Source organism: Pyrgilauda ruficollis, unplaced genomic scaffold, assembly GCF_017590135.1.
Source record: "Pyrgilauda ruficollis isolate IOZ18807 unplaced genomic scaffold, ASM1759013v1 scaffold189, whole genome shotgun sequence".
NCBI classification, from domain to species: Eukaryota; Metazoa; Chordata; class Aves; order Passeriformes; family Passeridae; genus Pyrgilauda; species Pyrgilauda ruficollis.
The window spans coordinates 76,825-91,606 of NW_024517984.1; the positions used below are offsets into that span (position 1 = coordinate 76,825).

The window sequence follows — 14,782 nt, forward strand, 5'->3', positions numbered from 1 at the left end:
GTGTTGATGCAGTTTGGGCAGTAATGTCTATTTTCCTAGTACACGGAGAGGCTTCCAGGTTCCCTGGGATGGATCATTCCATCTTCCATGCAATGGAAAAAGAATTGCTGTTTCCTCCAACATTTTCCTGAACTGCAGAACTGGCCCCAAAAATGTGGTTTGAAATAACATCTCAGCCACTGAAATTGAAGTTCCTTCTTCAGCAGTAGCAAGTCAGTTCCTGTATGATGCAAACATGTTTGTCATCAAGCCATTGGGCACAGGACTGGGCTGTGAGGTGGACACAGATCACGGGCTGCTGTCACAGGTGGTGGGACCCCAGGAACAAGATGGTGACTTCAGGCTCCATGGAATCAATATGCTTTCCTGAATTAAATGCTAGTTTTGCAGTTCTGGAAAGCCAGTGTTGCTAGTGACTGCCATCTTTACTCAATCCATTGCATTTTTATAACTGGTTATTGCAGACATCCTTTTTTCTGGTGTTCTTGGAAGAATTTTCTCTGCTCAGAAAAACTCCAGTTGTGTAATCTGAAGGGATATTTTCATGGTGTTTAACACCTGGAGTTAGTCAGTTTCATACAGAAAATCCTTGCAGGAATAAGAGGCCTAAAGGACTGAGCAGGTACAGAATACTTCAAATAACTGTTTCATGCTTTTGTTAGTTTTTATGATTTGTGCCAGAAGCTCATCCCATGACTATGCTCATAAGATTTGCCTTTGCTCTCAGGAAGGGGTTCAGGACCAAGGCAAACCGTTGTGCCTTGAAAAGCCACTTTTATAAAAAGATCAGTGTTATCCATTAACATTTGGCTGTAGAGTGTCAAACCAGATTTTAGAGTTTATGATATTTCCATTTGTTATTTATTCCAGTAGAAGACTAATGCCCAAATGTGAATCTGTCAGGATAATCTTCATTTGAACATGAGTCAGAGGTGCTTAATTCTTGTACATGAAAATCCTGCTTTCCTGTAATCGGGTTATGGGTGAGTTAGGAGGAGTTTTTGTCTTTTCCACACTTAGGGTATTTGTAATAACAGAAACTCTTCCTTCTGTGATTTTCCCCACCTGTATTTACATGGAGGGGATTGTATTGACTTGAGCCTTTTAAAGTAAACTGTTGTTTGTGAGTCATGGTGACATGGTGTGTCTTGGCTGGTGGAAGTGTGTTTTTAAGGCTCAAGTCATGCTTTTGAGGGAACAAAAACATAATAAAATAGATGCCAGGCCAATAGATGCCAAGCTGGACAGTGCTCTGAGCAACCTGGTGTAGTAGAAGGTACCCCCTGCCCAGTTCCAGGGAGTGGAACTGAATGAGCTTTAAATTCCTTTCCAACACAGCCCAGTCTGTGATTTTGGGATGCTATGAAATGCATTAAAATTATGTGTATGGTTGAACTTGCAGTATATGGAGATTTCACCACATTGGTGATAGGATGTTCGTTATTGCCCTCAAGAGAAAAAATGGTGGATCAGTTTGTTGGATCCATGATCCACGTCTGTGGTCATCAGTCAGTTCTATGGGGAAGGCAGGAATTAGTGGGGCAGTGGGCACCTCAGTGAGGAGTAAAAGAGATCCAGAGTAAATGTAGAAATAAAACCCAGTGGAATGGGAGATCAATTCCTTCCTTACAGGGGAGAGGCAAACAGTTCAGTGCTGATCTGTTAAAACATGCACGTCCTGCATCTTCCACAGACCTGTGTGTCCACACAGCAAGTGGTGTAGTGATCACATTGCCCTCTCTATGTTTATTAAAATTCTCCTTCCTCTTTTTAAAAATACTTTTTAGTGCAGAACCTTCTAGTGACAATCCAATCAGTCATTAACATTTCTTGAACTGTGAAAATTCTATGAATTTTGTATTTTAGAACACAGTGAGCACTGCCACGTGTGCATGGGATGATATATGGTCCTGGTATCAGCCAGAAATGATAAAGACAAGCTATTGTTAATATATATTATAGAAATGACTGTGGTAAAACATATTTATTAAAACAGCAATTACAAACTAAATATTAAATAATTGATCAGTGCAGAATTACTATTTTAAATAATTTTCAGGCCATAGCAATAATCTTTTCAATATTAAAATGTTTTCATAACATCAGGATCTGGCACAAGTTTGTTACTGGGAATGATTTCTCTCAGTTTGTGGCTGTGGGGTGTTTGTGTGTGCACACGTGGGATTTTTTCCAGGGGGGGATTAAATAGAATTGACTGCTGGCTTGTAGTGTTAGCATCAGGTTGTGTGTTTTGAGTGGTGCTGCACATTGCATGACCATGGTGGCATGGGGGTGACAAGGGGCTCCAGGCTGTCCTTATCTTCCTGAGTTTCTCACATTCCTCCTGCCCTGCACGGCTCCTGTTACACCGGCTCTGATGGGCTTGCAGGGAATGTGCTGGCAGTATGTCTCATTCTCATCCAGGATTTTGTGTGTAAAATGGAAGTGTGGTACCTGTTTGCCCTCAGCACATCTGAGATGGATCATGAGGGGTAGAGAGGAGGGGTTTTAGCACACCTGTTTTGGTGCAGAGATGGGGGGGTTGATTCCTTGCCTTTCTTCTGCTTCACAGGGACTTCTGTTGAAAAACCATGCCTCAGTCTGCATCTCTGTTTTGCACACTCCATTTTAAAAAGAATCTGGCATCACTAATGTGTAGCTCAGTTTGAGTGATCTGGTTGTGCATTGTCTGTCAGGCTCCCAGTCCTTGGACCTTCTCAGCTCCCTAAAACCAAGAGATTTATTGCTGCCTCAGAGATCATTCTCTGACTTGTTGAGCTTTTATTACCGGAGAAGCAAAAGAACAACCTCCCAATCTTTAGCTGCAGATCCCAAATTTAATTTGCAAGACAGGGAACTATAAAGATAAATAATGTAAATGGAGGGGCAGAAGCCACTGACCCCCAGAATCAGTGCTGAGGAGCTTTTCACATCAGCCTTTCATTGTAATGGGCATGAGAGTTTAACTTGGAAATGCAATATGACAATCTCTGCATGTAACTTATTCTCTAGTTCTCCTTCTCTGGTCTGGAATATATTTAAAGGCTTTTACTAAATCACTTTTATTAATTTTACTCCAAAAGATGTTGTACAGAATTTCCTATCTTTTAGAGTTCAGACTGTTAAAAAATGGAGAAAATCCCATTTTTCTAGCACTAGTGGTCAGTGATGCTTTGTTACAAACACTTTTACCTTTTCCCGTCCTCTGTTAAGTCTCTTGATCTTTTATGGATTTGCAAGGATAAAAGTGGAGTGCTTCTTTTTGGCTTGCACAGTGTTAGCTTTGCTCTGCTCTTTTGTGTTGAACACCAAACCTGTTTGGTTCAACAATGTTTTGAAATTGAAATTTTATGTTCAAGTAAACAATTACTGAACATAGCATTTATGTGTTAAGTTCAGATATTTACAGTTAAATATCTTAAAACCTGTTGGGCTCTGTGTACCTCTCTATGATCTTTGCTTTTCCACAGTTGCTGGCTGGATCCAGGCTCATTTGCTTCCTATAAAGAAAATTTAATAAAATAGGAGAAAAGAAAATGTTTTAGAATATCAGGAATGTGCCTCAGTGTTCACACACTTTAAAGTCAGCCTGTGCAGTTTGAAAGTTTAACCAAGAGCCATCTCCTTTGTAAAGAATGCAGATAATTTTTTTTCCTGGCAAAAAAAAAAAAAAAGTGGGTAACCTGATATGAGTCTGACAGTGTCGTTTAGTTAAGTGCTTCCATCTGTTGCTTGCTATTTCCCTTACTCATGACCTCTCTTTTTCTCTCCCCCTCCTTCTCCCTTAGCCCCTCTGAGGAAAGCAAAGTTTGTTGAGAGCCCTCGAATCCCAGAGTCCGAGCTTGGCTCCCCAACCCTCTCTGCCCAGAAGCTGGACGTTGATGCATTCTGCCCTGGTAAGCTGCATGCAAAGGCTCTGTGTGAACAGGGGCAACAGGCAGAATTTAAATGTATAATATGGCTCCTTTGGCTAGGTGGTTGGTTGGATCTTTCCTAACCAAGTTTCACTGTCTTGCAAATTTGAATAAGCATTAATTTACGTTTGTTTCTTGCAATTTTGCATGTGGCTGCTATCCCCTCAGAATAATTTAGAAGGTCTAGAGAGTTGCTTTTGAGAAGATAAAAATGAGCCAATAAACATACTTGCTTTAAATTTAATTTTTAATGCTGGTCTGCAGAGAGGCTGGAATAAAACCATGTCTCAGAAACATCATTAAATCAGCTTAGCAAAACTGTGAGACCTTGTTACCTGCATCCAAAAATATTGGGGTGTTTACTTTTATTTAGTTAAGAAATACCTTCTAATTTATGTATCCTGTAGCAGTTGCTCTGAAATGCATACATGTTGCTTGAGGCCTCTGGTTGAAAAATAAATAAAGTGGGTCATGTCCCTTTCTGGCTCAACCCTGTTCATGTCTGTCAGCTCGGGCAGGCTTTACCTAAATCCCCCAAGCCCTGGAAAAGCCAGCACATGTGAGTGCCTGGAATCTGCAGCTCAGTATCATTTCCCAGATTCTTCCTCACTTGGAAGTGGCAACCTGGGGAAGGCTAGAGTCTGTGGAGGTGCTGGGAGAAGGCTGAAAACAGCAGCAAGTGTTTGGGTGGATTCTGTGCTGAATTCTGCAGATTCTTCCCCTGGCTTTCCTTGATAATGACCCAAAGGGTTCCATACTCACTGTAGGCTTTGGATGGAAAAAAAGGATGTTTAATGTGTTGAAATGATGTGCAAATGTGTGACATCTGCCTCTGAAATCTGTAGCTACAGTTGCCAAGGTCACATTAATAAATGACTGTGAAATCAGGGTATTGCTTATTCCTGTGGCTGATGAACTTGTAGAAGAACTTGTAGAGTACTCAAAATTGGATGAATTAATTGAATGTTGTCCAAATTTTGAATGTGGGCTTTCTTGAATGTATTGTCTGGAAGAGAATTTGTTTCAGAAAATCAAAAGACAGTTCCTGTGCTTGGCAATGCCTAATTTGAGACCACAGTTGCCTTGAAAAGTGCTGCTCCTTTTTCAATCATCATGAATTACAATTAAAATTGTGCTGCTGCAGCCCTTTCTTCTAACTGAACGGCTTCAACTGTCATGTTTATAATTGTTAATAATTATAAACTTATTATGATTGCATCCACAGAGAATTAATCATTGCATTGTAAGATTAAAAAAACATAAATTCCACATTCCCACACCCAGACATGTGCCTCCCCTCTTCCAGAGCTTTGGAGGGCAGGACTCCTGCCAAGCCCAGGGATGGGCTTTGACAATGGGATCTGCAATTTCTTTAATTTCTTTTTCTGCTATTTGATCTCCTTCTCTTGCTGATAGTTTAGTGATCTGAAAGGAAAAGTGGAGTTTTGTACTGCCTTGAAGTGTCATTAAAGGAATATCAAGTGTCATTAAGAAAGGAAAAAAGTGACAACGGCAGAGTTGTCACAGTGGAACCAGTAAGGTGGGAAAAACCCTTTAGAGCTATTGAGTCCAACTGCAAACCCAGCTCTCCCAGGGCCACCATGAGACTATGTCCCCAAGTGCCATCTTGGTGTACTTGGAAAAGGGAAATGAGTGTATGTGGCAGGGAAGAGCACGGACTTGGAGTCAAGGTAGAAACTGCAGGTTGGGGATTCAATTTGTTTCAGTTTCCTTAAATGTGACCCCAGGAACTTGTTAGGGAGCTGCTCTTTTCATGTGTGCTGTGTCCAGGGACCGTGGCCAGGTTTATATTGGCAATTGGGACAGGCAGGAGAAGAGGGGACGATAAAATCCATTGGGGAAGGATTTCTGAAGCTGTTCATCAAAGAACTGCCCAAATTTATGGATCCTTCTGTGAAAGTAGCAGTAATGTTGGGGCTGGAGGTTTTGCTGGTCTTGAAGGCTGGATTCCAAGCTTGAGAATTCCACCTTGGAAGAAGTAGGTGGCTGGGGGAGGATCCTTGTGTAAAGAGGGAAAGAAAGAAAGAAAGAACTAAGTTGTGGTCAACTCCCAGGAACCAAAGGGGACATAGCATCCGACTCCTGATGGGAAGGTGGAGGGAGAGTCCTACTCTGGATCATGGCAAAGCTTCAGGCACTGCCTGGAATCAGTTTTCCAAGGAAATACAACTCCTTTCTTCTGTGCTAGGCTTACATTAACCCTCTTCTAAAATGTGTGCATCCTGTGAAGATATAGCACACAGTGCTAAATCCCAAGCGCTTCCAAGAATAACGGTGTGAGTTGAAAGAAGGGAAAAAATTAGGCTGATGATCTGCCTGGCAATGGAGGGGAGGTGGAGTGGTTTTTAATGTGATCCCTGACAAAAAATGTAATTAATTATACACTTGAAAGCAGTTTAAAACACTAAATAGCAAAGAAAAGAGAACATTAGCTACTCTGCATATATAGGAATAACGATTTCAGTTTGAGATGCCGAGAGGTGAAATTTTGCTCAGTATCAAAATGTTTATTTTAAGGCTTCAGGCAAATTTCAGCACATTCTAGGGAGGTGGTTTCCTGAGCAACTGCAGTGCCACTGCTCGGCCCCTCATGCTGCTGGGGGGAACATTTGCTTGTGACATCTTCAGTGTGAGTCAGTGTGGGGGAGTGACGTGCTCCCAACGTTCCAGTGCTGAGGAAGGAGAAAGAAGATGACAATACCAAGTGGTATCATGGAGGGACGTTCTAATACCAAGCACAAATAGTAAAGTTTTAAGCTTGGTATAATTTATTTTTTTTCATTATATTCATTGTATAGAGAAAAGAATGTGGATACTTAAAAATTAATAAATCTTCTTAAATGAATTTACAATTTGGCTCACATTTTATAGTTGTTGCAACTAAGATGATGGCAAAAAAAAAGCTGTTCCATGACTTTGAAAAATCCCTTTCTACAAGAATTATCAAAGAATCACAGAAACAGCTGAGTTGAAAGGGATCCACAAGGATCATTGAGTCAAATTATGTTTCTGTAGATGTTTTTGTAGTTGCAGAGGATGTTCAGATTTCAATCCTTGACTTGAAGTGTCCCTGGTGGAGAAGGAGTTCCTTGTTTCTTCCCTGTGTGGGTAATGAGGCCCTGGCACAGGGAACATCCCTGGAAATGTTCAAGGCCAGGTTGGACAGGGCTTAGAGTAACCTGGTCGAGTGGATGGTGGAGCTGGATGAGCTAAAAGGTCTCCTCCAACCCAGACCATTCCGTGACTTAGCAGAGACTTTAAAAGGAGGGTCTTGGAAGGTTTCTGATCCATCTTCCCTTCTCTGCCCCAGTCCTGCAGACACTGTTCAACAGAGGCATTTGTGTTTTCCCCCTTGTCAGCCTTCTGAAGGCAGGGAGGCTGGGGATGACGCCTTTACATCCATCATTGCTCTTCAAGGAGGATAACATAGCAGGAATTGACCTTCAAACCTCTGTTGTTCAACTGTCAAACCTTTTCTGCAGTGATTCTAGTGACTCTGTTTAATATGTAGGGGTTTTCCCCCACTTTATCACACCTCACTTCTGCCAAGAGGCACTGCTTGCATGGTAAACACTGTCCTGGCTTCTTGGTTCTTGATTGTGGTCACGAGGGCATCTTTCTTTGAGCTGCTTTTTGTTTTTCATGGCAGCTAAAACATGTTTTGACTTCTAAGTGCTCAGAAAATCTGTTGGAGATGGATGGTGCTTTCAGGTAATGGCCTTTTGCCTCAGATTAATGTTTGCAGTTGCATTTTGTGTAATTTATTACCTTGGTTTTGTGCTCCAAAGGCTAAGCCTGTTATGACATTATCTTTTAATTTGATTAACTCCTTCTTCAGAAATTTTGGGACCCAGATCTTGAGTGTCTGGTTTGCTTGTTGCACATTAGGCTGGCAGGCGTCTGTTTTCATCCCTGATTGAGTTAGGAATCACTGCGGTGCTCCCGCCACAGACAGGGAGGGGAGTGATTTACCATGGCAGCAGCACTTGTGTTCATCTCCTCGCTCCTTTTTCTCTTCCTTTGGTTAAAAGAATCGTTGAGCTTGACATCTGCTTGCTGCTGCTTCTTCTTTTTATCATGTAAAATGTGTATTTTTCATTTTACACTATCCACGTGTTTCTCCTAAACACAGCAAAATGCTTCTCAGGTCTTAGAAAAAGCCCTTTAAGAGGGAGTGCAGGAACCAGCACTCCTCTCTGATTTTGCATTGTGAAAATACAGGCATTGAGCCAAAAAAATCCTACAAAACCCCAAACAAATGTAGCCAGCAGGATTCTGGTCCAGCCTCTGTCATATTGAACAGTGATGAACTGGGGGGGAAGGAGAGGAAATAATCAAACCAACCGTGAGCTGACAAATGGTTTTACTGTTGAATCTTATGGTTGTCCCAGCACTGTCAAGCCCACTGACCTGAAGGGAATGGGAAATCATTGTGATCAGCCCTAATTGCAGAAGAGCCATAATTTGGCACACTGGTTGCTATGGAAGCAATTGACTTTTCTCATGCTGTTCCTGGGAGGATGCTGTTGGTTCCTTCTGCTAGATCAAGAGATGGAACCAGTTTCAGAATAAACTCGTGTATTACAAAACAAGCCCCAGTCTGGTCTGAAATTCTGGATCAGAGGGAGGAATACTGAAGGTATTGCTAGAGTTCTGTGTGTGAATCCATTTGGAGTTGGCCACAGACCAGTTGCCATTAGGTGTCATCGAGTTTGCTTGAATTGAAAGTTGCAACTTGGAGAATAGTGGCGGGGTCAAGAGTTTAGGGTTTATTGAATCTTACCAAAGTGGAGTTGTTCAAAATAAGAAGTGAAAATAATGTGAATCCCATAGGTTATTCCCATATGTTTTTAACTGTTAAATAACTGGAGACAGTATGCTTTTCTTGAAGCTTCCTAGTGCAATCTGTTAATACCCAACCCTTACAGGGTTTGGGTTCAATCTACTGGGAGGAGAAAAAAAGGGAAAAAAGAGCGGGAAAGGCTGTAAATTATCTGTTTTTGTGATGAACTGCCCAACTTTAAAACGTTGTGACTGCTTTCACCGATGTAACCATGTCCCAATGCCTATGGATAAAAGCCCTTGAATTTCAGTGATGCTATGGAGAGCTGCCCATAAGTGAAAATATGCAGTGCTCTGAAAGCCACACCATGACTTGTGCTCTCTTGCCAGTTGCTGTGACTTCCTCACCCTCCCCAGGGCTGCAGAACAAGAACTTCTTTATTCTTATCTAGCGTGACTGTTGTTCCCCTGGTGAAATTGGCTTCAGTCGTCAGCATTCCCTCTGTCCCTTCTGCTCTGTTCTCCAGGGCAGCACAGCTGCCCTTGGACCCTGAAGAAAGGAGATCAACGTGTGCATAACCTCCTGTACCACAGTAGATTTTCCACCTCATTAAGCAGAATTTTTGACGTTTTATATCACTAATTATTTAACTCCAAATCACTTGAAAATAATTACCTTGAGTCCAAACATGACCATTTTGGCCAGCTGCCAGTTTGAAAGTGCAGCCCTGCTTGGAAGCACTGGTTGTACCAGCCTGGCTTCAAATTCCTCCAGTGCCCTGGAACTTACTGCAGGCTCCAAAATCCTTGTGTTTGGACTGAGACTGTGGCAGCCTTCCTCCCCGACTGCTGTGCCTGCTGGTTTGTGTCTCAGAGTTAAGTCCCCACTGGCTCTTCCATGCGTTCCCATGAGGAACCCCATCCCTGTGGGGAAGCCTTGTCCCACCACATATGGTCAGCACTTAGAGCAGTCCCTGCTGCTGCTCTCTGCTCCTGGCTGCTGGCAGAGTCTGCCTGGGGTAGCATTCCTGGGCTCCCTGCTCTGTTCCCGTCTATTCTTGGCATCTGCCTTGCCTGGCAAGAGGAGCTGTGGTGATGTGTGCAGTTACCTGCACGCCTGTCTGCCCCCTTCAGTAACTTCAGTGGTGTTTCTCCACCTACATTTTACAGATGAAATTACAGCTCCTACTCTGTACAACTTCAGGGCACTGTGGGGACAGAGTGGGTGATTTTATTTGAGTGGGGTAAGATTTTCATAAATACAGTATATGTTTTAGAGAAAGAACAAATTTAAAATTGATCTCATCCACACGGACAGTAGTCTTCCTTCTCCAATCATTGAAGATACACTATTAGCAACAGCCCTGGACACTGGTTCTGTTAGAAATTAGCCCCCAAAAGAATCAGAGAATAACAGACTGGGTTGGGCTGGCAGGGACCATTCCACCTGCTGCCAAGGGCAGGGAACCTTCCACTAGACCAGGCTGCTTTAAGCCCTGTCCAGTCTGACTTGTTATTTTAAAAGCTGGCAACAGTGAATTAGTCTATTTCTGTAGCAGTTATTACATCCAAACAGAACTTTTGAAGTCTTATTCAGGTATGTAATGGTAGGTTTTCAAGATTGTTGTCAGCGTTGTAAATGCAAAGACCATAATTTAGTCAGATTTGCTTTTAATACATTTATCCTGGGAACGTGCTAATAGATCAGATCAGGTAAGGACAAGGTCTTTGTGCTGTCTTGTCACTTGCTCGTGACCTCCCACTTAACAGTGGTCAAAGGTGACAGTGAAGTGTCATTTGCCTTGCTAAACGTTTGGCTCATTTTAATGCTCATTGTGTTTTGACCTGGCAAAGCTGCCTTGGAAGAAGGAAAGGTGTTTGTCAAAATCCTCTTCAACAGACTCTTCTCCCCAAGAAAATGATGGAAACACTGTGTTATATATGTATGTATATATTTCTGAAAGTCTCCTGCAACTTTGTTTATGCCCCTGTTAGTTGGCCAGGGTTGGCCTTACCACCAAAGGGAGCAGGTTTTTCAAAATTCTTGTCAGATTTCTATCACCTGATAGAAATAAATGATGTGAAAAATAAGAGGAAGGAATGTGAGAGGTTTTGAAAGAGAGTTGCTGGAATTAAAGAGATTATTTGTGTGGTTGTGATGCAACATCCTGGTGGAGGTTAGGATTTTTTTTTCTTTATTTCTCTCGTGAAATTTTGTCCCATTTGTTGCTAAGAGACAATAACTACTGATACTTAAGAGAACAAAAGATGTGGCTGGGAGGAGGGAGAAGGGTGCAGCTGGCTACTCTCTTACCTGAGGGGTTTTCTCTTTAGAAGGGCAGGGATACTGCGGGAGTTTGGCGGGGTGAGGGGCTGGGCTCGGCTCTCCGATCCGAGGGGGGACAGCCGGCCTGCGGTCGCTGCCTGGAGGATTCGCTTCTTTTGTCCTCCCGCTGCTTCTCCAACCGTGGGTGAGCCTTTGCTTGTAAGAGCAGCTGGCGAACCGGGACCTTAGTGCACCCGATTTGACTGGAAAGGACCTTCACCACCTATTCGGATGCCTCGGAGGAAAACCCGGGACCCCTTCCTGAAGGGCGCATCTCCCCGGCTGAGGCAGATGCCGCGGAGGAGCCCGGCTGCCGCCGCCTCGGGCTTTTTCGCTACACTCAAACCCAGCACCCCGTGTCTGTCGAGTACCCGCGGCTCCTGCTAAGGCTGCGGAGTTTGTTACATTTTGTTTGCCACCCCCGGGAGGTGTGCCTGCCTCTGCCCGCCCGCCCGCCATTGCCGTGTGGGGAAAGGCGGCCGAGCCCGCGGCACAGCGCCCCCTGCAGCCGCGGGCAATCATCGCCCCCGCCCCGCCCGGGAGCCAGCAGCGCCCCTGCCGGCTGTGCTCGGAACTGCACCGAGGGGAAGAGCCTGCGGCCTGCCCGAGGCTGGCTCCGGTGCGGTGTTTGCGCCTGTTAAAAATAGGTTAGAAACTGTTGAAAAATAATTGATAATTGTTAAGCATTTGGGTGTTATATTGTCAAAGGGTAGTTATGAGAAATATGGCACTCAGCGTACTGTATTGCACCTAAATAAATTGCACCACTCCCCAAGCGAAACGAGCCAGCCTGGACAGAGCTGTCATGGGCCAGTCAAGTGCCTTAAACCTTCATGCAAGTGAAGGATCCAAAAAGAAACCAATCCAAAGGACAAAAAACAGGATAAAAAGGAGTTTCTGACCCAGGGAAGATGTGCTGCTCCATCAGGGACATCACTGCTGAAGCAGACCCAGCGCTGGCACTGCAGCATCCTCGACAGGATCGCTCCTGCTCGGGCCCCTTGCTTTATTATAATAACTTTTCTTTTATTATAATAAACACTGAAATCACTTCAGTACCAGGGGTCTGGTCCCATTGTTAAAAGTGCCGGAGCTGTTGTTTGTTTGCCTTGTATACACATATACATCCGGGTAAAGAACTGGGATTTCTTTTCCCGTACCTTTGCCTGAAAGCCCCGTAATTTCGGATTACAATAATTCATCAGGAAGGGGGTCACATTCTCCATTCCAAGGGAGGTTGCTGCTTTCCTTGGCAAACACCTGTCTTTCAAACCAAGACACATGCCTAATGTTGCAAAACAAAAGCAGGCTTTGGCAAATACATAGTATTTAAGGGAGTGTTTCTTCTTTTTGATATTAAAAAAGCCTTCTGCATCAATAAGAGTGTAATACAGTACCCTCAAACTTATCTGGAATAAAAGGTCAGTTTAAGACCTAAAAATAAATGCAAACAACTTTATTTACCAGCCAAGGCCTTTGATGGTTGGCCTTTGACATCCACTGTTGGATGTCCAGAGCTGGAGCACAGCCCCATATTCATTTTTTTGAGCTAAAGTGCCAAAAACTGTAAAGAAAGAAACAATTTCATCTCTGCTTTACATCCGTGAGGAACTTACTGCTTCTGTCCTGGTGTCCTTGATTTGTTGAAGAGCTCAGGAACATTTTTGGGGATCAAAGTGTAATCCTGCTTCCAGGAGATAGTCCAGATGCTCCGGCTTGTATTTATATTAACTGGCCTTTTATATAGAAGTATATAAATGTATATATGTGTGTTCAGTAATGACTGCCCTCTCATTTCCCCCAGTCTTTTTTCTTTGGTCCAGAAGGGCCCCCCTGAGCATCCTTTTCTCCAGGCTGAGCCCCTTTCCCAGCTCCCTCATCCACTCCTGGGCTCCAAACCCTTCCCAGCTCCATTCCCTGCTCTGCTCCAGCCCCTCAGTGTCTTCCCCAAAATTGACCCCAGGACTGGAGGTGCAGCAGTACAGAAATTGACATTTTTAGAGATGTATATAGGGCTGCCTTCATCCCTTAGCAGTTACATTTTTTTTAAATCTCTTCTTGATGTAAACAAGACCAATGAAAAAAATCTTCCATTAATTCTGAGATTAGGGGGATATGCAGAAATGGTCAAGGATATTTTCCAAATACAGCTCAAGTGTATCCAGAATAATTTAAAGCAGATGTACATAATAATGGGACAGATTCAGGTCACATGGAAGTAGGGAAGTTGTTAGATAAAACTCTGCAGTTATGTAAGTGAAGATCAGGGTCCTAAATGGCATCATTTATTTCTGCCCTTCCATAGGTGCTCGCTTTTTGCACATAGCTGATCTTTTTTTCATTGCTAATTCAAGAATTTTTGATTTCCTAAAGGTAAATCAGTCTCATACTCAGGAAGATTCAGGGATGGGTGCCTCTAAGGGAACTGTTACCCAGTTCTTGTTAGCTACTCACTGAAATGGATTTCAGCTGGTTTGAAAGTAAAAGTACAGCAATTAAACTGAAAATATTCTGTGGACTACAGATGCATTGTTAATGTCTCCCAGGGGCACTGCCCCCCACCATTTATCTAGAATTAGATGAGGGTGGCTATCAAACCACTCGCAGAATTACCAAATAAATCATGAAGAAATTTCATTTGCTTGTAAGCAATTGCAGCTGAAATATGTGGTAGCTTTCATATAGGAATTGAAAGGAGGTAACAGAAACATTGTTTGAAAATGACAATGTACAAAAAAACATTGGACATTTTAAACGTTATGGTTTCCTGAGAAGAGCAAACCTAATAACTTTGCCGTAAAATGATATATTTGGTTTTCAAGGAATACTCTGAACATTTATGAGCACTTATTAACTCAGTCCTGCTGCATGTGATGCCTACAGAGGTGTTAGAGTTGACCCCTTCAGAAATCCAAAGGGTATTTCTAGATAAGACATCGAGAGAGCTGCCAGGCTCTGTAAAATTGCTCCTAAATGGCCTAAATCAGGTAAATTCCAGGGTGAATTGCAGAGATCTGCTGACATATTTAAAGCGGGTTGAATTTTTTGAAGGGAAGATCAGAGGTATTAAATTGCTTGACAAGCTCAGGTTGTATTTCTAATTTGCATTTCTGCAGATCAGTCAAAGAAAAAGTCATTAACCAAAAAAGAGGCAGAAGTGGATGGAAAGTATGGGGGTGTTCACTGCTGGAATCTGCTAAAATTGTTCAAAATAAAGAGAAAAAGGTATCTGTGTGAGCCTTAGGTATCTCCACTTGTTGCAGCAGACCCTCTTCATTAGGGGTAGAAATGAGCCAAGATACAGGCTCCCATTTGAGAGTTGAAGTTAGGGTAAAATGTGGTTGCAGCACCAGCTGCATAACACACAGGAAAAGGGAGAAAAAACCAGTTGTGTCCTTTCACTGAACTTAGGAAGAGAGTATTAGGTCTTACTGTCAGCCCTGAAAGGCAACATACAGCTTTTTTCCATAATACCCATTCACAGGCACTTCAGAGCTGTTATGTCTGTTCTTTGACATTCGGTTAAATTATTCCACTTATTTTTTAAGACTTTAGGAGGGGATGATCCAGTACAGTGGCGCTTTGCTTAAATTCAAAGTTATCGGCACTTTGAAAGCTAGGTTGTAATAAAATAATTGGTAGTTCTGTATGAAATATGGGGGTCTCACAGCTCCACTGCTCTGGTTCAGCTGGTGATACCTTGTACCATGACCAGCATCTCGCAGAGAAAGAGCATGGG

General features: G+C 43.0%; 1 protein-coding gene across 7 annotated transcripts in view; it reads left to right on the forward strand.

Moving 5' to 3' along the window:
* Window positions 1-14,782, forward strand: part of TANC2 (tetratricopeptide repeat, ankyrin repeat and coiled-coil containing 2) — a 146,663-nt gene that overhangs the window by 60,999 nt on the left and 70,882 nt on the right. For 6 of the 7 annotated variants that reach the window (XM_041465417.1, XM_041465418.1, XM_041465421.1 and 3 more), the window contains one exon: window positions 3,789-3,896. The exons of the other annotated variant lie outside the window; for it this stretch is intronic. In XM_041465417.1, the coding sequence (XP_041321351.1) occupies window positions 3,789-3,896 (108 nt within the window). The remainder of the gene's footprint in view (window positions 1-3,788; window positions 3,897-14,782) is intronic. 7 annotated transcript variants of the gene reach the window in all.